This window comes from Barbus barbus, assembly GCF_936440315.1.
Source record: "Barbus barbus genome assembly, chromosome: 6".
Lineage (NCBI taxonomy): Eukaryota > Metazoa > Chordata > Actinopteri > Cypriniformes > Cyprinidae > Barbus > Barbus barbus.
The window spans coordinates 1,174,652-1,195,516 of NC_136734.1; the positions used below are offsets into that span (position 1 = coordinate 1,174,652).

Below are 20,865 nucleotides of genomic sequence, written 5' to 3' on the forward strand. Positions count from 1 at the left end.
ACCTCCTTTGTCTTCTCCACATTGAGGGACAGGTTGTTTGTGCCACACCATTCAGCCAGCTGTGCCACTTCCTCTCTGTAGTGCGTTTCATCGTTGTTGCTGATGAGACCTACCACTGTTGTGTCATCAGCAAACTTGATGATGTGGTTGGAGCTGAACTTGGCAGTGCAGTCGTGGGTCAGCAGTGTGAAGAGCAGCGGGCTGAGCACACAGCCTTGTGGGGCACCTGTGCTCAGTGTTGTAGTGCTCGAGGTGTTGTTGCCGACACGGACTGACTGAGGTCTTCCAGTTAGAAAGTCCAGGATCCAGTTACAGAGGGAATTGTTAAGGCCCAGCAGGTTTAGCTTATTTATGAGCTGTTGTGGGATTATTGTGTTGAATGCCGAGCTGAAGTCAATGAACAGCATTCTAACATAGGAGTCTTTATTTTCTAGGTGGGTAAGAGCCAGGTGGAGGGTGGAGGAAATTGCATCGTCCGTAGAGCGGTTTGGACGGTATGCAAACTGGAGCGGGTCAAGTGTGTTGGGGAGGCTGGTTTTGATGTTATGCATGACTAGCTTCTCAAAGCACTTCATCATGATTGGAGTCAGTGCTATGGGACGGTAGTCATTGAGACAGGACACAGGTGATTTCTTTGGTACCGGTATGATTGTTGTGGATTTGAAACACGTGGGGACGACTGCCTGACTCAGCGAGGTGTTGAAGATATCTGTTAGGACATCTGTCAGCTGTGCAGCACAGTCTCTCAGAACACGGCCAGGTATGTTGTCAGGACCCGCAGCCTTGCGTGGGTTAATCCTAGATAGGGTCTTCCTTACGTCGGCTGGGGACAGACAGAGCGCCCGGTCGTTGGGAGGTGTGGGCAGTTTTTGTGCAGGGGTGTCATTCTGCATTTCAAACCGTGAATAAAAGTGGTTGAGTGCATCGGGGAGGGATGTGTCCTTATCACAGGCCTGTGGCGGGGGCTTGTAGTCAGTGATGGTCTGAATGGCTTGCCACAGGCTCCGTGTGTCTCTGCTGTCTGTGAAGTGGTTGTTGATTTTTTGGGCATATGACCGTTTTGCTTTTTTGATGCCACAGGACAGATTGGCTCTTGCTGTTTTGAGGGCTGCTTTATCTCCTGATCTGAATGCTTCATCTCTGGTCTTTAGCAGCCCACGAACCTCTGCTGTCATCCATGGCTTCTGGTTTGCACGTGTGGTGATGGTTTTGGTGACTGTCACATCATCAGTGCACTTTTTGATGTAAGCAGTCACAGTTTCAGTGTACTCATTCAGGTCTGTGTGGTTGTTGTAGGTGGCTGCCTCTTTAAACATATTCCAGTCTGTGTCCTGGAAGCAGTCCTGCAGTGCTGAGGTGGCATTGTCTGGCCATACTGTGATCTGCTTTTCAACCGGTTTGGTGAGTTTGAGAAGTGGTCTATATGCTGGGATTAGCATAACAGTGATGTGGTCGGAGTACCCGAGGTGGGGGCGGGGTTCAGCCTTGTAAGAGTCCTTAACTGTTGTGTAAACAAAGTCCAGTGTGTTGTTTCCCCTTGTTGCAAAGTTCACATGTTGGTAGAACTTTGGCAAAACTGTCTTTAAGTTTGCGTGGTTGAAGTCACCGGCTATGATGAAAAAGCCGTCGGGGTTATTTGTTTGTTGTTCACTGATGGCGCTATACAGTTCACGAAGCGCGTCCTTAGCGTTTGCACACGGGGGGATGTAAACCGCAACGATAACAATGGCCGTGAACTCCCGCGGCAGATAGAACGGTCGACACTTCACAACCATAAACTCCACCAGCGATGAACAGTGTTTTGATAGTACCGCAGCATTGTTACACCAGTCTTTGTTGATATAAACACATAAGCCACCTCCGCGTGTCTTACCAGACAGTGATGAATCTCTGTCCGCTCGGAAGTTGGAAAGCCCGTGCAGTTGAATGGCGGAGTCCGGGATGTTGTCGTTTAGCCATGTTTCGGTGAAAACAAACACGCAACAGTCCCTTGCCTCATGCTGTGTAGATCGACTGAGTTGAATTAAGTCCAGTTTGTTTTCCAGAGAGCGGACGTTTGAGAGCATGAGTGTTGGAAGAGCTGGTCTTGAGGGGTTAGCTCTTAGCCTAGCTCGTATACCTCCGCGCTTACCGCGTTTCCGTCCTCTCTCACACCGCTTGCGACGCTGCCTTGTGCGGGTAGCGTCAGTAGGCGAGGCCGCGGTCTCGAGGTCCGGCTCCAGCAGTAAACAGAGGCCTCGTAGCTTCTCAGTAGCCGCCGGCGAGAGTTGGTGTACGTAAGCGTTGCTGATATCCAAAAGACTTTGGCGATCATAGATGAATTCTGGGGTGATTTCCTTAAGAGTTAGCGGTAAACTGACACTATTTGGAGACGAACAGACGACATTAAACGACATAAAAGCACCGTCTTTGGGACCCGGAGCAGCCGCAGCGATCGATCGCGCCGCCATCTTCCTTTCAAGCCTACACTTTTACCGTTTAAAATAGCTGTTTTGTATTTAAATATGTAAAATATAATTTATTTGTGTAGATAATTAAAAAAAAAAGATTCTTCGATGAATAGAAAGTTAAAAACAACAGCATTTATTGAAAATGATTTCTGAAGGATCATGCAGCACAGAAGACTGGAGTAATGATGCTGAAAATACATATAGAATATATTCACATAGAAAACAATTAAATTGTAATATTATCTCACAATATTACTGTTTTCACTATGTTTCTTGTACTCCTTTCAAAAAATAAATACAAAATTGGCCTTTAATCTGTATTGTCTTTATGCATTAGTGTCTGTGTTTGTGTGTGTTTTTAGTAGTATTTATCTAATTTTTGCATATATACATGTATATTCCATGTATGTGTGTGTGTACAGGTTTATATATCCTAGTGGGGACTTAAACCTGAATACACACAGACTCATGGGGACTCGTGTCAAGGTGGGGACCTAAATTGAGGTACAAAAGGCTTATAAATTATACAGAATGAGTTTTTTTTTTTGAGAAAGTAAGAATGCAGAAAGTTGACTGTGATTTAGGTTGGGGTTTATCCTCATAAATAAATAATGTAATTGCCTGTTTGAAGCATAGATATAATAAAAAATAGTATTTATTATGTCTATGATTTGAAGTGTGACTGAAGAGACGCCTCTTTAGCTCCCTCTGCTGGAGGATCTGCTGCAGTGCCGCAGTGATTTGTGCGCCTGCGCAGTAAGGCATCATGAGTTGTAGTGGGCGGGGTTTGTTTGAGCGGCTGCGAGGCGGCGAGCAGCATCAGATCCGCTGCGAGTGTAGATCCGATCCCTCGCAAACCGCTCAAAATAAACCAGGGGACACGTTAAAGCACATATACGGCTGTCTCTCCGCCGGGAGAGGAGGTGCAGCGGGAGGTTTCGCTTCCTGGACAGCCTCTCTGTGCGGGGGAATCGATCCGGGCCATGGCGCGGGACTATGATTACCTCTTCAAGCTGCTCATCATCGGCGACAGCGGTAAGGAAACACCGAGGATGAGAGACGGGAAACAGGCCTCGGCTCGCCTAGAACGACACTTACATGAACCAGAACCGCTTCAGATGGTTATTTGTGCTGGATATACACCTAACACATCTGTTTTGATTCATCTGACAGCTTATAAATGACATTGTATGAGGTCTGTAGGGATGTTGCTTCTGCTTTAGCTCATATAATGGGCCTGTCAACAGTGTAGAGTAATACAGTCAGAGTGTGTTCTAATATTATATTTTTATTGTCTATTAAAGTAAAATATTAATATGTTATACTGACTGGCATATTAGTTGAACTGTCTGTGACAGAATCGATGAATAAACAAACTAGATGGTTAAGTTGAGGGATTTAGTATTAGTATAGGTCATTTCAGCCTGGGATCTATTTATTTAATGTTGGGATGTTGTACTGATATATTATTAAATGAAAGGAATAAAATAAATAATATTTAAATTTAATATTAAAAAGTAATATATATATATACACACACACACACAAATAATATGTATGTTTATGATAATATTTAAAAAAGGTAAAAAAAAATATAATGTGATATAATATTGACCTAATATGTATGTTTATGATAATAATTTAAAAAAGGTAAATAATAATGTAATTATATAGAATGTGAATGACCGCAGAGCTTCTGAATGTCGTCTCATGTATTTTTTTCTTTCTGTTTTTCCACAGGTGTTGGCAAAAGCAGTTTACTGCTGAGATTTGCTGATAACACATTTTCAGGTAGGATCGACACGTCTCGTGTGCTTTTAACAAACATGAGCTGTGGAAGAAGTACTAACTGATTCTCCGTCGTATATATGATTGATGATGCTGACTTCTACAGTCCCGCCAATAGCTGCACATTAATTTAATGCTGGTTAATGTTATAAAGGTTTATACACATTTGCTAAATAAGAGATACATGGAGAGATTTTGGAGGGTTACATTTATTAGGGATACACCGAAATTAAAATTCTTGGCTGAAGCTGAACAAAATGAAACACTTGGCCGAAGGCTGATGGCCAAATACGTGTTTTCCAGTGTATTTTCATAATTTTTTTCACCATTACAAAAATTAAATGGCCAAAATGTGCTTTTTTGTCTTGCTTTTCAAAGAAAAAGCAACAAAAACTGAACACTTTGAGCAGCAAATCAGCATATTAGAATGATTTCTGAAGAGTAATGATGCTGAAAATACAGCGCTGCATCACAGAAATAAATTACACTTTACTATAAGTTCACATGCAAAACAGTTAATTAAAATTTCACAATATTACTGTTTTTGTCATTTTTACTGTACAAATAAATGCAGCCTTGCTGAGCAAAAGAGACATCTTTTAAAACATTAGAAAATATTACAGATCCCAATTTGAACACTATGTGTGAATATAATAATAAATGTATTAATAGAGCTGTTGTAATTATTATTATCATTGTTATTGTTACTTTTTTTTAACAGAACAACAGTAAAATTGCAGTACTAACATTTATGAATGTTGTTGGCGTTTTTATTTTGGTGGACCTCAGTGCTTCCTGTTGACAACACAGCAGATATAGTTATAAATTATTCTTATTAAGAATTTGGGAAGATGTTTGTCGCACATTGTCACATGCCTTGTAAAAATTAGTAAAAATGTTACTGAGCACCTGATTAGTTTTCCTGGCACTTTTGACTTTGAACCGGTGCAGCACTGTCTGAATGAAAACATTACATTCTGCAGTTTAAGGCCATTTCGCGGTTTCAATCATCATACAGCAACCACCCCTTCCTCTTATCATCGAAGACATGCGAAAGCAGTGCTAAACAGTCTCTTGGTGTCCGTGCTTGGAATGATTTTTGTGTCTTTCTCAGACGGTTTTAAATGCTTCTTCACTTGCACATTGGCTTCATGTTTACTGTGCACCTCACTCTACGCTGCCATATTATTGCATCACCAAATATGTTCTTGTCCGGTACAATATTGTCCGGAGATTTTTCCCTGACATTCTTTTCTCTGTAAATTAAGGGTGCACACTATTGCTGAAAAACACAATCCCTAGCAGTCAGATCTCCGCATGCACAAAGGCACAGATCTCTAAACAAGGCCATATCTGCAGATTAAACTTTTTTTTTTTTTTTTTTTTGTAGAAGCATTTTTTCAATTTGAACTAGCACCTTATGAATACACCACGTTATGTACAAGAAGCTGCAAAGGACACAGGCACAAGTGGAGTGCAAAAAACAATTTTTATTAATGTTATTGTGTTTTGTTTTTATGTAAATATAATGGGTGATATATTGATTATTGCGACAGGCCTACTTATGAGAATAAAATCAGCAGCGTTGTAGTTGCGCTCTCCATTGCTGCTTAGTTCCCTGAGCGTTTTGTGATTTTTATGCTGATTTCTGTGTTGTTGCAGGTAGCTATATCACCACCATCGGTGTGGACTTCAAGATTCGCACGGTGGAAATCAACGGGGAGAAAGTCAAGCTGCAGATTTGGGATACAGCGGGACAGGAGAGATTCCGGACGATCACCTCCACGTGAGTGACGCATTACACCGATGCATTTTAAGACGCTTTCTTTTCGACAGTTTTGAGAGCAGCATTGGATGAGTCCTAAAGAACTGTCCACATGCTGAACTCGGGTGTAGTCGAGTTACTGTGTAAACATCAGAAAAATCACTGTTACTTTTTCTTTCTTTTTTTTTGTTTGACTTTTCTGCTCTGGTTAAGAGAGCCGGGTTGGTCAACGCCAGCTCTCTCGGTGTCGGTGTTCATCAGTACACATTAGCTCGGGTCCGGCTCGTAGTTGTTGAATGCATCTGGCTTCCCTTTGCTTCGTGGCAGATTTGAACCGGTTGTTCTGATGAATGGGGCTCCTACAGTATGTGAAGGAGCTGTTTGCTGGTATTTTAGCTGTGAACTGTGTTTCTAATTCTTAGAATACCCTTGAGCAAGTACGTCTTTAAATGAGGCGTGTTGCAGTGGTAAAAGTGATATCTTTAGAGTGATATCTGAATGATGTGATCTCACACAGTCAAGCGGAGGAACAGCAGGTTTTAAAGTGTCTTGTTTCCTCTTTCAGACTGCGTGGAAACCGCAGGTTAAAGCCGCCTTCCTTTAGACACTTCATACATTCAGTTTCAATGCACTGAGTGCGGTGCGTGACGAGAGCATGTTTGACTTCATGCTTTCCAGGACATGTTTCATGTGTTCAGACTGAGAGCGTGAGGATTGAAGGAAACTGTAGCTTTAAATCTGATCAATCTGTGAAGTGCCTTTTGAAGTAAATCCCTCAGTTAGTTTCAAACCCATGCTTTTGTGGAACACTAAAAATGTTTATTTTACTGATGTGTGATCTCAATATCAAAATCTGAAGATTAATCTTTTCAGTTTCAAATTCTGTCAGTTTTCTCACAAAATTCACACTATAATTAGTTTTAATTTTTAATTATCAATACATTGCAAATGACAAAAAAAGCAACTAAATTTATTAGTTTTTGCTGCGTCAAAATGGCATTTATTGTATTTCATGATAGAATGTACAGGATTTGAAAGCTGTTTATTTCTTATCAGAAGTAAGAAAGCACAGAACTCTTTGTGATTATTGGATGCGAGGCGTGGCACAAATGTTTGGTGTATAGAGGAAAACTGCAGAATTGGCAATGCTGGCTTGAACTACGGGTGATTCATCTGGTCAAATAGAGCCTGCTTTAATGTAGCTTTTTATTTTTTAACTGTTAATGCCTTATTGTCACGTTAATTTTGACAGCCCTAAATTCAACAGAGATTTTCTTCACTCACAGTATGAGTTGCAGTCTGGAATAAGTGAATTTCGGCTCAGAAACAGCCTCTGTTACGACTCATGGGAAAGAAATCCAACTTTAAACCTGCTGACGCTGTCGAAACACAACGCTGTGTGCTCATGAGTGATCCTCAGATCACGAAGATGAATGTTTTGACGTGGGAACTGATGGATGTGTGCCTTCAGAAAAGTCATCTCAGACAACCACTTCCTGTTAGTGATGTCAGTCGCAGGAAGTGAAAGAGTCACGGGCCACCCTTTCCCTCAGTCTCATGTAGAATTGATTGCTTGTGTTTTATTTAAACGCTGCACATGCTGGAGTCTAGATGGCCTTTTCTCATTTTCAGTGCAGATTTTAGCATGAAATCTGTGGATTTAAACATGGTAAAATGTGTTCTTATTGGTCAATGAGAGCATGATGAGATTATCTAAAACTTAATAAACACAGAATATGTGGAGTTTAGTACCAGTCCTGCTGAAAACGGTTTCTGTGGAGTTAAATGTGTTTATTCTCTCAGATCAGATCCCCAAACTTTTTTTGTCAGCCAAACCCCTTTGAGCTAAAATATTTACTTGAAGTTTCCCAGAGATTTTAAGTTAAATATTTCAATAATTAAAAACAAATTGTGATTTTGGTCACATGCAGGTAAACTAATAAATATATTGTTAATTATATATATATTATTAATTTTTATTTATATAAAATATTTTAGTGTTTATTTTAAATGGTTTTGTTTTTACAATTTATTTATTTTAATTTAGCATTTTTATGATTTAATAAATTTTTTAACGACTCTTTAAAGTCTTAAAGAGATGGTTGTGTTGAATATTTTCTAATAATAAGCTACTTGCTTATTATTAGAAAATATTAAGCAGTCACTTGATAAAGGATTCAAAGTTGGTGCCGTGTTCCTGGATCTGAAAAAGGCATTTGATACCATAAATCATAATATTTTAATGTCAAAAGTAACAAAATATAATTTATCAAAAAGATCTCTGTTATAGTTTGATTCAAGCTGTGAACAAAGTGTTGTCATTAATGATGTTAAGTCAGTTCCTCATAATATTGATATAGGAATTCCTCAGGGAACAATTTTGGGTCCGATTCTTTTTAGCATTAATGATCTTCAAGAAGTGTGTCGTGATGCGAGTCTTCAAATATATGCTGATGACATGGTTATCTACGCATCTGGTAGGAATTGTGTGGAAATTGAAGAAAAGTTTACAATAAAATTGTCAGCTTGGCTTGAAATTTTGCTCCAAAATTTTGGGAATTAATTGCCTGACTATTTAAAATCTATTGCAAATGATGATAATTTTGAAAAAGCCACGAAATCTTGGTTGATACAGCAACAAACTTGTAGTCATGTTTAGAGTACTTTATATTATAAATTTGTGTACTACTAGTTGTTTTTTGCTTCAGCTACAAGCACTATGATACATGCATGTTATTTCAGTTTCATCTGTTTATTGTATCTGTCCCTAATAAATAAAACATTAAATAAATAAATATTTTTTATTCCTTAAGCAGGTTTTCATGTCCTTGTTTCACTTTAAAAACCATTTATAAATAGATTTTTATTTACTTTGTTTTTACTTATTTCTCACAATTAATATAGCCGTTGTAGCTGGAATGATGCTAAATTATAAACAAACCAACAAACAGACCTGTCCTTGTGTCCATCATCGTGTCTGTCCGAGGCTGATCCCAGATCAGGACTTTTATTGTGGTTTTATTTTTGTATTCGTCAAGCTTCAGAGCCCTGATGTGGTTGTGTGTGTGTGTGTGTGTGTGTGGTGGTCTCTTTCAGGTACTATAGAGGCACTCACGGCGTTATAGTGGTTTATGACGTCAGCAGCGCGGAGTCCTTCGTGAACGTCAAACGCTGGCTTCATGAAATCAATCAAAACTGTGACGACGTTTGTCGAATATTAGGTAAGTATATTGCTGTTGTTGTTTTGGTTGAATTTCACAGAGAAATATCCTGGTCCTGTTACATGTGGAAAAGTTCAATTGCAGTAGTTGACATGAAGATTTAAGGTTATATATATATACACATATATATATTTGTTTGTGTGTTATATGTTTAAGAAGGTTTTTTTTTTTCCACAGTTCACTTTTCATGGTGTGACAAAAACGTTTATAGAAGTATTAATGCAATGTTATAATGCAATTAAGAATGCATATATATTTAAATGATATTTCTGTCCACGTTGTTGTTTACGTTTTGTATATTTCATTATATGGACTACAGGATAGTTTACACAATTTTATGTATTTATTTAAAGATGGTAAAAATTTGTCTTTACTGCTCTTGAAGAAAATGTTGGGCATTTTCCTTTCAAATTGTTATTACTTTAATGCTGTTATTTTTTATATTGTTTTTCTTAAATTTTTATATTTTACATATTTTATTTTAATGCAGTAATGAGATTTTTTGGAGGATAATGTGTTTAATTGACTTGCACAAATACAAAAATAAATCTGGTCTTAAAAATAATGGTCCTAATAATAGGCATAATTTTCTTTATCTTTAATTCTTTGTTTTTGGGATGAAATATGAGCTTGGCATTTCTTAATAGTGTTTCAGATTCAGCATGTTCTGAATGACTGGCCCTTTGCTCTTGGCTCATATGGAGATGTTGTTGTGGCGGTGGTTATTGGTTGTGTTTGTTTAACGCTCATGTCCTCTGCTCTGGGTTCAGTGGGTAATAAGAATGACGATCCCGCCTCTAAAGTGGTGGAGACCAATGACGCGCAGAAGTTTGCTGAGCAGATGGACATCCGACTGTTTGAGACCAGCGCCAAGGAGAACGTCAACGTCGAGGACGTAAGTCAAGCTTTTCAAGCTTTTCGATTAGATTAAACACCAGCATGCTACAGAAAATAAAACCTTTAATGGAGTCATATCATGAAAAGCAGCATTTGCTTTGTTCTTTTGTATAATAAAAGAGTTTGATGTGACATACCAGAGCCTTCAGAAACTTCCTTTAAAGACCAAAGACTTTTGGGGAATAGGAAATGTATCGACTGTTTTGGTGCTGCAAGTCATATTTATTAGGGGCCAAGCACCTATTGTTTTTGTTGCCATTATTATTTTCTTCCTCCGCTCTTGAGTCTATGGCAGCCCAGGCCTCGACATTAACGTTTGTCCGCTTGTCCGGGACAAGTGAATGCTTTGGTCGGGCAAGTGGAAGAGAAATCGGACAAGTAACTTGAAAAAGTCAATACCAAAAACAATAATAACTGCCTTTATTTATGATTTAGCCTTTGTTATAGGGGTGTGCGATATATATCGTTAATTTCGTAATTGTTGTTTTAACGAGTGTATTGCAAGAATCAATCAAAACACACATACAGAGTGCACGCGTAAAATCGTCCAGGTTAGACTAGCTCACGTGCAAGAGCGTTCTTTCAGTATTATCATGATTCAGTATTACAATGCATGAAGAATGATCAGAAAATTCAAGATGGGAGCAGAAAATTTATATATTTATATCATTTCATATTGTTTCACACGAAGATCGAGCGCCATTTTTTTGCTCCAAAAACCATCATGAGTACAAATGTGATTTTATAACAGTTCAATAAACAAGAAGTTAACATTAAGAGGCTTACGTTTTAGACACCATATTGCCTGTTTTTGCGCTATGTCAACAACAAAAATAATTCCAAACACAGCCACAGCACTGTTCTGCGTCTCTGAGCAACATGACAGTGTTTCATTCCTTAATGAATCAAATGTTTAAATGATTCGGTTCAGTCGCAATGACTCACTTATAAACAGTGACTTGCTGCCACCTACTGGTGGTTTTAATTTCACATTTACAGTATTTTTTAAAAATAATTTCAAATATCAGTTTTCAACGTTTTATGAATCAAAACATTTATTCATTTGTAGCAGTTGAATGAAGTTTTTTTCCCACTATTTTCAATTGTTCGTAAAACCTTCTTTTTCGAACGCGTCCTAGACGGTTCATCCGATTCTCACCAAAATTGGCTCAGATCATCTACAGACCATGCTGGCAAACAGTTATGGAATTCAAGTCGATTCGTCCAAGCGTTCTCAAATACCACACTAACGAATTCGCCGAAAAGCACGCAAAATGGATCTGAGGCTATATCTCCGCAACGGTTTGACAGATTGTGTTATAACAAGCATGACCTGAGGCTACGTGCAGTGTTTCGGTGCTGTGCCACCTAGTGGTCAAGAGATACGAAAAATGGCTCTTTTTGCTTATAACTTCTCAGTGGTTTGACCAAAAATCAAGAAACTGGTCTCTTTAGATTCGGTCGAACCGTATCCAATTTTCCCATGTCAGCCATTTTGGGCGTCGGCCATTTGAAATTTTGTACTAAAAAGCTAAATTTTCTAAACGCATTGACGTATCATTACGAAGCTTGGTATGGGTCATCAGCACGATGCCCAGAAGAAGCCGGAGAAGTTTTGTGCCAGCGCCACCTAGTGGTAAAATCAAATATTCACATGCTTATAACTGGGTTTGGTCGACTTATTTTCATGGGAGTCACCTTTTTAGACTCGCGAGTCCAGCGATACCAAACTTGCCAGGTTTTGTCTTATGGTTTGTGGTACCTTGCGTTTTAGTGCTTAAAAAACATTTGCCAATATCTTAGAAACCGTTACACCGATCGACACGAAACCACCGTAGGAAATTCCGAAACATAGCGTCCCGGCTATACGCTAATGCCCAATTGCCAAAATTTTTATATTACGTGGCACAAAAACGCAAACAAAGTCATTTTTTAGCTACTTTTCATCTATTTTTCATCACACAAATATATCTATAACTCCAAAACAAAATGAGATATTTTCACCAAATTTGACATACACATGTATGGGCACGCTCTAAAGACACATGAAAAAATTTGGTGGGATTGTGCCTCTTGGTGGCGCTATAATTGAACAAAACATGAATAGAGTATTATGATAAAAAAAAATTAGATTTTACGAATGCATCGGTGTACCATTACGAAACTTTGTGTACCATTGAGACCATGACCTGAAAAATAAATTCGGTCATCATTTACTCAGCCTCATGTTGTTTCGAACCTGAATGACTTACATTCTTTTATGTGCAAAAGAAAGTATTTTGAAGTCACCAGTGACTTTCATTGCATGAACAAAAATACTGAGATGTTTCTCCAATTATCTTCCGTTGTAGCCTAAATATGTTACACAATAATAGGTTTAAATGGTCTTTTAGGGCTATTTTCACAGCCAAATTTAGTTTGGGATTAATAGATTAATTAATCTCAGCACCTTGTAATTAATTGGATTAAAAATTTTAATCGACTGACAGCCCTACTATAAATGCAAAACAATAAAACTATAGACAAAACATTATTCAAAATATTAATAAAACTATAATACTATGATGTATTAAAATAAGTAAAACTTAATAAAATTACAAAATAATTATTAAATTAAAAAATAATTTCAAAAAGCCAAAAAAATGAAATATGAAAAGTCAAAAACATAACAATTAATAAACCTTTAACTAAAATTAAAACACAAATGGAATCAATAAATAAAATGATTATAAATGAAATAAATTCAGCATTTTAATAAACTATAATAGTATCTCAATGATACTAAAATAACACAAAAGTGCACAGTATGGGCCCTTTTTCATATAATTATAAGCAAACATCTAATGTACAGGAGTGCGTTATGCTTTGTTTTTATTGGTTCAGACTGTCTCAGTGATGTCTTATTGTGTCTGTCTGTGCATCAGATGTTCAACTGCATCACCGAGCTCGTCCTGAAGGCCCGGAAAGTGTCTGTGGCCAAACAGCAGCAGCAGCAGCAGAGCGAAGTCGTCAAACTGAGTAAGAGCAGCAAACGCAAGAAGAAATGCTGCTAATGGACCGGACTCATGTATACACACACACACACACACACACACACCCTTAGAGAGCCAATCGACAAAACACCACTGAACTGACAAGAGCCAGACAGCTTAACACACTTAAACCAACCCGTGAGAGACTAGTAATGAGAGAGATATCTATAGAGATTTACTAACGATGAGCCCATTTGGGAGGACGCCTGCAGACTCCAATGCTTCAGCAGGATTGGATTCCAGTGGCATCGCACTTCATCCTTGTCTTTTTTCCCAGAAGATGCTCGGAAGATCTGCCACAGAAATTTTAAAATAGAAAATTAAACGTTTGTGTTTTCGTCATTGTCTGCGTTTCACATGCTGTGGAATCATACCAACAAGGCCAAATGTGAGCGACTGCAGTGTTAATGTGACTTAACCTACCGACACCAATCAGGACCACATATAAGTTGGAGAACATCATGAATTTTCCCATGTTTTCATGCACGTCGTCACAGACGGATTGTCTGGCCGCTATGGACCAAATGTGTGCTGCTCTGCCAACTGCCAAGAGACACTTGTTTTGCCTTTTGCTTTCTCTTTTGTCTTTCATTTTTGTAAAGTTGTATTTTTTTACTAACAAATTATACAATCAAACACACAGTAGCGCTTAGTGAATCTGGTGCCATTGACTGAAAGTTATTATATTTACAAAGCTGGGAGGAAACGCTGAATCTCATGTGCAACTGCATGAAAGTGCGGGAATAGTTCATCAATTGATGAAAATGATATCACTATCAGGTTATCCAAGATGTAGATGTTTCTTCATCAGATTTGGAGAAATGTGTCTCTGCATCAGTGTCTCAGCAATGGATGCTCTGCAGTGAATGGGTGCCGTCAGAATGAGAGTCCAAACAGCTGATAAAAACATCACAATAATCCACACCACTCCAGTCCATCAGTTAACATCTGGAGGAGACAAAAGCTGAAACAAATCCAGCATTAAGATGTTTTTAACTAAAATATGAGTCCATAATATAGCTTCCTCCAGTGAAAAAGTGTTCTGGTCTGAATCAGGAGAGAAATCTGCACAGATCAAGCATGTGAGAATTGTTTTGTGGATTACTGTGGAATGTGGATTATTGTGATGGTTTTATCAGCTGAGACACATTTCTCCAAACCTGATGAAGAAACAAACTCATCCTGATCTCTGATGACCTGAGGGTGAACACATTTACAGCACATTTTTGTATAAACTATTCCTTTAAAGGAATAATTCACGCAAAAACGCACACTTTCTTCATTTGCTCACCTTCATGTCATTGCAAACCATTAATTTCCTCTGTGGATCATAAGCGGAAAGTGTTTTATGATGCTTTCACTGAATGGAGAAGAGCTGCGTGAACATTCTGCTAAATGTCTCCTTAGTGTTTCACATTAGAAAGGACATAAGACACGGAGGCGTGCAAATGAAGCATTTTAATTGAATTTACGGTTCTCAGTGCTGGTTAGAGCACAATCTCTCCTTATTTTCCAATTTGAAAGAGACTAACAACAAAAGTGACCTCTCTAAAGCGGATCATGTGACTGTAATCTGCTGTATTTGACTCCTCGGATCTTCTGAACGCAATCTAGTTCCTTTTCAGCAGGAATATTAAGACACCAGCGGCATTTACGACTGAAAATATCACATCCTGAAGAGCCGAGTGTTGCTGGTGATGCTTTTGGATCCTAATACATGATTACAGTGACAGATTGTGGGAGTGAATGATTCTTGCTTTGAGATGTTCACAGGGAATCTGCGACAAACCCTTATGAAACCACCGTTGTGCTAATTTATGTGTTCATATCATTGAGCGTCTGCTCTATATGACGCAGCTACACGCGAGCGAACACGCATGTCTGCATGTGGACACTGACACATGCATCTGTGCGCTTCTGTTTGTGTGTGGAATGATCTGGTGGACACTGGAAACCATCCACTGTTACTCATATTCATTGTCCCAACACGAGTCTAATGATAATAAACATTTTAAGAGAACTAAATGTTCATCTTTGCTCATTGTCTTTACTAGATAAAATGCTTCTGTGGTTGTTTCACCACAAGGTGTCGCTAAACTCCTGCAGTCTAAAGCTTTTATTTGATTCAGATCTACGCTTTGCTTTGTTGTTCAGATGATCTGGCTCTGGTCTGTTTCTGGATAAGCTTTTATCCAGTTACTGTTTAAATGCATTTTTGGAGACAAATCAGAAACATTCATGTCAGTCAGGCTAGAATCTGAATTGTGTTAAAATCAGGGACTTCATTTTACAAAATGGGTACTGTTTGTGCTCCTCGTGTAATACATTTTTTTTAAAATTTTAAATGATTTTTGTATTTAAAAGCAAATAACAGGTCAAAGGTTTGATTTAGTTAAGGTGTTTTCATGACTCTTCTGCTCATAAAGGCTACATATGATCAAAAATACAGTCAAAACAGTAAAATTGTGAAATATTATTACAATTTACAACATCTATTTTCTGTGTGAATATATGTTAAATCATAATGTATGTCTGTGATCTGCAGCTGTATTTTCAGCATCATTACTCCAGTCTTCAGTGTCACATGATCTTCAGAAATCATAATAATATACTGATTTACTGCTCAACAAACATTTCTGATTATTATCAATGTTGAACACAGTTGTGCTGCACAATATTTTTGTGGAAACTGATGCATTTAATTTTTCTTCAGGATTCACAGATGAATAGAAAGTTCAAAAGAACAGCATTTATTTGTAATAGAAACCTTTGTAACATTATAAATGTATTTACTATCACTTTTGATCAATTTAATGCATCCATTTAATGAATAATAGTGTTAAGTTTCTTGTTTCTTTTAAATCTTATTTACCCCCAACTAGTGTATCACTGTTTCACCAAAAATATTGAGCAGCACAACTGTTTTCAACATAGATAATAATCAGCAAATCAGTATATTAGAATGATTTCTGAAGATCATGTGACACTGAATTCACAATATGTAAAAAAAAAAGACTTTTGCTTTGATGTTTTTTAAGTTTACTTGTGTCTCGACCATCCAGAATATCAGGCATCATGGCGGTGAGGTTTGCATGTTCTTCAGCGAGTGTGTATAGTCTGTAGCTGCTCTGAGGTCTCTGTGAAGATGTACTGTAGTTTTAGCTCCAGATGTCCTCGTTTGTCGTCCTGCTGGTGCGGTGACCCGTGAGGTCATGTCTGCTCCATCTGCTCCTGCAGGAACGTGAACAGAGTTTAAAGAGTAAAACTGCTTTAATAGAATCTGTACAGTGTGTAGGATGTGTAATGCATTCAAATTCATAGAATGATGCATTGCATTGTGCAGAATGATGTTGTTTCCATGGCATTTTCTTTCTGCAGCATCATAATGCTATAGACTATATGACTCATGCACTACATTCAAGTCTTCTGAAGTCATACAATGCTCAGGCCATCCAAGATGTTCATCAGATTTGGAGAAATGTAGCATTGCATCAGTGTCTCAGCAGTGAATGGGTGCCGTCAGAATGAGAGTCCAAACAGCTGATAAAAACATCACAATAATCCACACCACTCCAGTCCATCAGTTAACATCTGGAGAAGACATAATCCATAATAATGCTTCCTCCAGTGAAAAAGTGTTCTGGTCTGGATCAGGAGAGAAATCTGAAAATGATTATTGTGGTGTTTTTATCAGCTGTTTGGACTCTCATTCTGACGGCACCCATTCACTGCAGAGCATCCATTGCTGAGACAATGACGGAATGACATATTTCTCCAAACCTGATGAAGAAACATGATCAGTTTGTCAGGCAAGCTGATTTCTTTAGAGCATGATGTCGTGATTGTTCTAATGACCTATGAGTGCTGGGGATATCGTCTTGTCTATCATATGAATGGTTTCTGTTTTCTCTGTAATTTCCCATGTCTCTATCACAGCTCGGGGAGGCTGTTGCCATGGCGCTCACAGACATCACCAGGGAAACCAGATCTTCAGAAGGCAGTGAAACTCAATGAGAATGTATTTGCTCTGTGTGGCGTGTCAGAGGTCAGAGTGTGGTAATGTAACTTATGTAGTCTATAGAGAGAGACACAGCCCAGATGGTGTGACACGTCAGACTGAACTACATCTAAAACACTTCTGTTCTGAGACTGAGACTCATGGAAGCCTGTTTCTGCCACAGAAGAATAATAGAAAAAGGTAATTGTGACTTTTTATCTCTCAGTTCAGACTTTGTCACAATTCTGAGAAAAAAAAAAATCTTTTTTTTTTCTTGCATTTCCTAATTTAAATCTCACAATTGTTTTATTTTTGCCACAGAATAAAAAAACAAAAAAAGGTAATTGCGACTTTTTATCTCACAATTCTTAGAATTTTTTGTCTCGGAATTATGACCTCCTTCTTAGAATTGCAGTTCAAATTGTGAGAAAAAAGTTTAGTATTTTTTTTTAAAAACTGGCAGAAATGGGCTTCCATTGAGATTTGTCTATAAGCAGAAAGCTGAAGCAGGCTTTATTGTATTAAAATCCTGAACTTTTCCCTGTTCCCTTTTTTTAAATGGTCTTTAATTTTTCTTTGAAGCAATATACAGTGATAAAAACTATTCAAATAAAATTGACTTGACTTTGTGTTTTCTGCAGAATATAGTACAGTATACACTGAGCATTAAATACTGCATCCCATAATGCAATGTGCTTGACCCTTCCTTTATGACCTCTAAAGTGGAAGTGAAATATATTTATAAAGAATAATTAATATTCTATATATTAAACTATATAACTATATATTAAAATTAAAAAGATTAATATATAGTTAGTGTATTTATTTTGTTGCAAAATTGGATAAAAATGCAAAAAAAGTTTATTACTACATATTGATGGCCAATATTAATGTTTATATTCAAAGATTGTGTATCTTTATAGTTTAATAATATTTTAAAATTTTACATTTAGAGTTTTTAACAGCACTTGTGTGAAAATCTCAAATACTCAAACTATTTTTTTTATTTTGCAATAATGAGCTGTATCCATTACCTGTTGAACAGTGAGCTTTTGAGCCATCACGTGTTTAGAATTATATTAATGCAACATATGTAATGACTACAACATACAAGAAAAAACACAAAAAAGGAGTAAATGTATGCAAAATAAATAAATGAAAAAAAATAGATAATTTACAAAACATAGTAGTAATAATACAAACATTACACAGACCAAACCTTATGAATCGAAATAGTAATAAATAACATCTTTACATTAAAACATTGAAAAAATTGGTGTGTTAAACAAAACGCAAGCGATGTGTCGCAGACAATGATGCTGGTGGGCGGCGCTTAGGCGAACGCGGTGACGTCACTTTGATGCGTCGACCAATGAATGCTCGCGCCGAACGCGCAAAATTTGAATTCCTCAGGAAGCGTTGATCGTTTCCACACAGCAGTCAGTCAGTCAGAGATGTTCATCTAGACGCGATTAATCCACAATAATTCTGCTTTAATGCTCCAGATTCTCTCACATGAGCATCAGGTGAGCATATATCTAATCTTCTTTCAGACTGAGCTGAATGTGTTTGTTAAACGCGACCGTTATGAGCTCAACGGTAAATAACGAGGGAAAGTGTCAAACTGCTTTAACACTAGCTAATGTTAATTAGTTTCATTAATCAGTGATTCATTATTTATTTTCAATACATACTAAGGCTGTTTGTATAGTGACATGGGTCATTTTAAATATTCCTGTCGTGTGGCAAATTAATTTTTTAAATATATTTTTTTCATTGTTTTTTTAGTTAATATGGCCACATAAAACTGTACAATAAAGAGGTTTTGTTTAAAATTAACTTAAAATGTCACTGCTTGACATGTCATTGACTGTATATGTTATGTTGTAACTTATATAGCTTTTAGTTTCATTGAAGCCTTGTTTTTATACTGCTATTTGAGATTTTAACACTTTATTTTGATAGTCCAATTAACTGTAGACATTCTACTAACTATAAGTAACTTTGTATCTACATGTCTACTAACTCTCAGTAGGGTAGGTTTACATAAGTTGACATATACTTGCAAAGTTTCTAATAGTCAGTATGTTGTGGATCCATCAAAATAAAGCGTTAGAAGATGTTAAGCAGACAGTCTACTAATACTCTAATGACTGCTAGTTGACATGTAGTTACAAAGTTGCTGATAAATTATTCACATTGTGCACATTTTTAAATGTGCATAGGCACACATGTTTTATGGACTGATTTTCAGGATTTTGTGGGTCCTAAAATTGCTTGATTCTCCCTTCCATACATTAAAGCCTTAAAAAGGTCTTAAATTGGAGCATCAAGGCTTAAATTCGTAAAGTCATGCCATTGCATGCACTGAATTATCTTCCTCAGTAGTCTTCCAATACAAATATTTAAACATTCTTAAATCAAGATACATTTATTGAGATGCAAAATTAATTTACGCTTAAAACACGAAACAAATCTGTCAATGGGGCATGAAAACTTTTCTTTTAAATTAGGTTTTCTGAAAGGTCTTAAGAAACTACTTAGAAAACATGTTTGGGCAACATAGGCATATTCCCGTAATTGCTGTCTGGATAGGCAGCTGATTTGTATTTGAACACAGTCATTGCGGACAGTGACGTGTGTTGTATTTGACTGTATTGCTCATGTTTGTCCTGCAGTGATGTTGAAGTTTAAATATGGAGGCCACGGCAGCGTTAAAGATCTGTCTGCTGTCGACTCCATCACCAGCCGCTGCGCTCGACTCAATCAGCTGCTGCAGGTGAGCTCAAAAAGAAGAAAGCCAAGTCCTGATCCCAGCTGAACACCTCTGGTGTGACTTTATATGCAGACCTTGAGCCAAAAACTCATCACCAAACACCAATGACTTGTACGTAAGGGTACTGACATTTTAGACACGTCCAAAACTGTTGCAACAGAGATGGAAATACAATTTTTAAATACATGAATTATGTTTTCATCTTTGTTGTCACAGTTGTGTTAGTGCCTTCTTCTGTTCTAAAGAAGGGGGTGTCCCAACACTTCTGTCCTTATAGTGTCTACTCAAGTCATTGGTGTTTGGTGATGAGTTTTTGGCTCAAGGTCTGCATATAAAGTCACACCAGAGGTGTTCAGCTGGGATCAGGACTTGTCTTTCTGCAGACCAGTCAAGTTCTTCCACACTGACTCAATCAATCATGTATTTTTGAACCGTGTCTTATACACAGAGACACTGTCATGTTAGAATAGAAAAGGATTTAATTTACAATCTGCAAAGGAGTGGCATAATCAGGATTGGGCATAAAATAATGCCTTGAATCATTCATGTATGAATGGAAAGGGCTGAGAATTGAACAAATAACTGCCATATGGCTCATATTCAGACAGGAATCACGTCTTTGTGGTGTTTTTCTGCTGATTAAGGGAGAATACGAGACTACTTCTCCTGTTTTTCTAAAGCAAAAATGCAATGAAGTGCATTATATTTTGTGAGAAAATATTTACATGCTCCAGCAAGACATACAGTATTTCTATATAAATTGTTGTAAAATGAATGTTTGTGGTTTCTCAGGGAAAGTGCAGCGGGTCGGGCTCTACAGGAGTAAATGCAGTTTCCAGAGAGACTCTGATTGATGCTTTTCTGCTGCTCTATCAAGAGTGCGCCACACCAGAGCACATGAAGATCAAACATGTGGCTAACTTTGTCAATAAATGTAAG

At 37.6% G+C, this 20,865-nt stretch overlaps 3 protein-coding genes across 5 annotated transcripts in view; all 3 read left to right on the forward strand.

Moving 5' to 3' along the window:
• LOC306871772 (guanine nucleotide-binding protein G(I)/G(S)/G(O) subunit gamma-10-like) overlaps window positions 1–20,865 on the forward strand; it is a 480,959-nt gene that overhangs the window by 6,725 nt on the left and 453,369 nt on the right. The window lies entirely within an intron of this gene.
• LOC306871715 (ras-related protein Rab-35-like) lies at window positions 3,219–17,834 on the forward strand. 2 transcript variants are annotated; one of them, XM_079419826.1, is made up of 7 exons: window positions 3,219–3,485; window positions 4,191–4,241; window positions 5,901–6,024; window positions 9,100–9,224; window positions 9,995–10,119; window positions 13,046–13,139; window positions 17,090–17,834. In XM_079419826.1, exons 1-7 carry the CDS (start codon window positions 3,434–3,436, stop codon window positions 17,155–17,157), a joined length of 639 nt encoding a protein of 212 aa, XP_079275952.1. In that variant the 5' UTR covers window positions 3,219–3,433; the 3' UTR covers window positions 17,158–17,834. The 2 variants fall into 2 exon arrangements, with proteins under 2 accessions (XP_079275952.1, XP_079275953.1); XM_079419827.1 differs by lacking the exon at window positions 17,090–17,834 and having other exon boundaries at window positions 13,046–15,717.
• Window positions 18,553–20,865, forward strand: part of LOC306871755 (citron rho-interacting kinase-like) — a 92,605-nt gene continuing 90,292 nt past the window's right edge. For both annotated transcript variants that reach the window (XM_079419892.1, XM_079419891.1), the window contains exons 1-3: window positions 18,553–18,676; window positions 19,829–19,929; window positions 20,719–20,860. In XM_079419892.1, coding sequence (XP_079276018.1) covers window positions 19,831–19,929; window positions 20,719–20,860 — 241 coding nt within the window. In that variant the 5' untranslated portion in view covers window positions 18,553–18,676; window positions 19,829–19,830. The remainder of the gene's footprint in view (window positions 18,677–19,828; window positions 19,930–20,718; window positions 20,861–20,865) is intronic.

Coding starts and splice junctions, on each gene's coding strand:
- LOC306871715 (XM_079419826.1), top strand. CDS start 3,434: ATGGCGCGGGACTATGATTACCTCTTCAAGCTGCTCATCATCGGCGAC. Junction 3,486..4,190: donor GCTCATCATCGGCGACAGCG/GTAAGGAAACAC, acceptor GTTTTTCCACAG/GTGTTGGCAAAAGCAGTTTA. Junction 13,140..17,089: donor GAGCGAAGTCGTCAAACTGA/GTAAGAGCAGCA, acceptor TCTCTATCACAG/CTCGGGGAGGCTGTTGCCAT.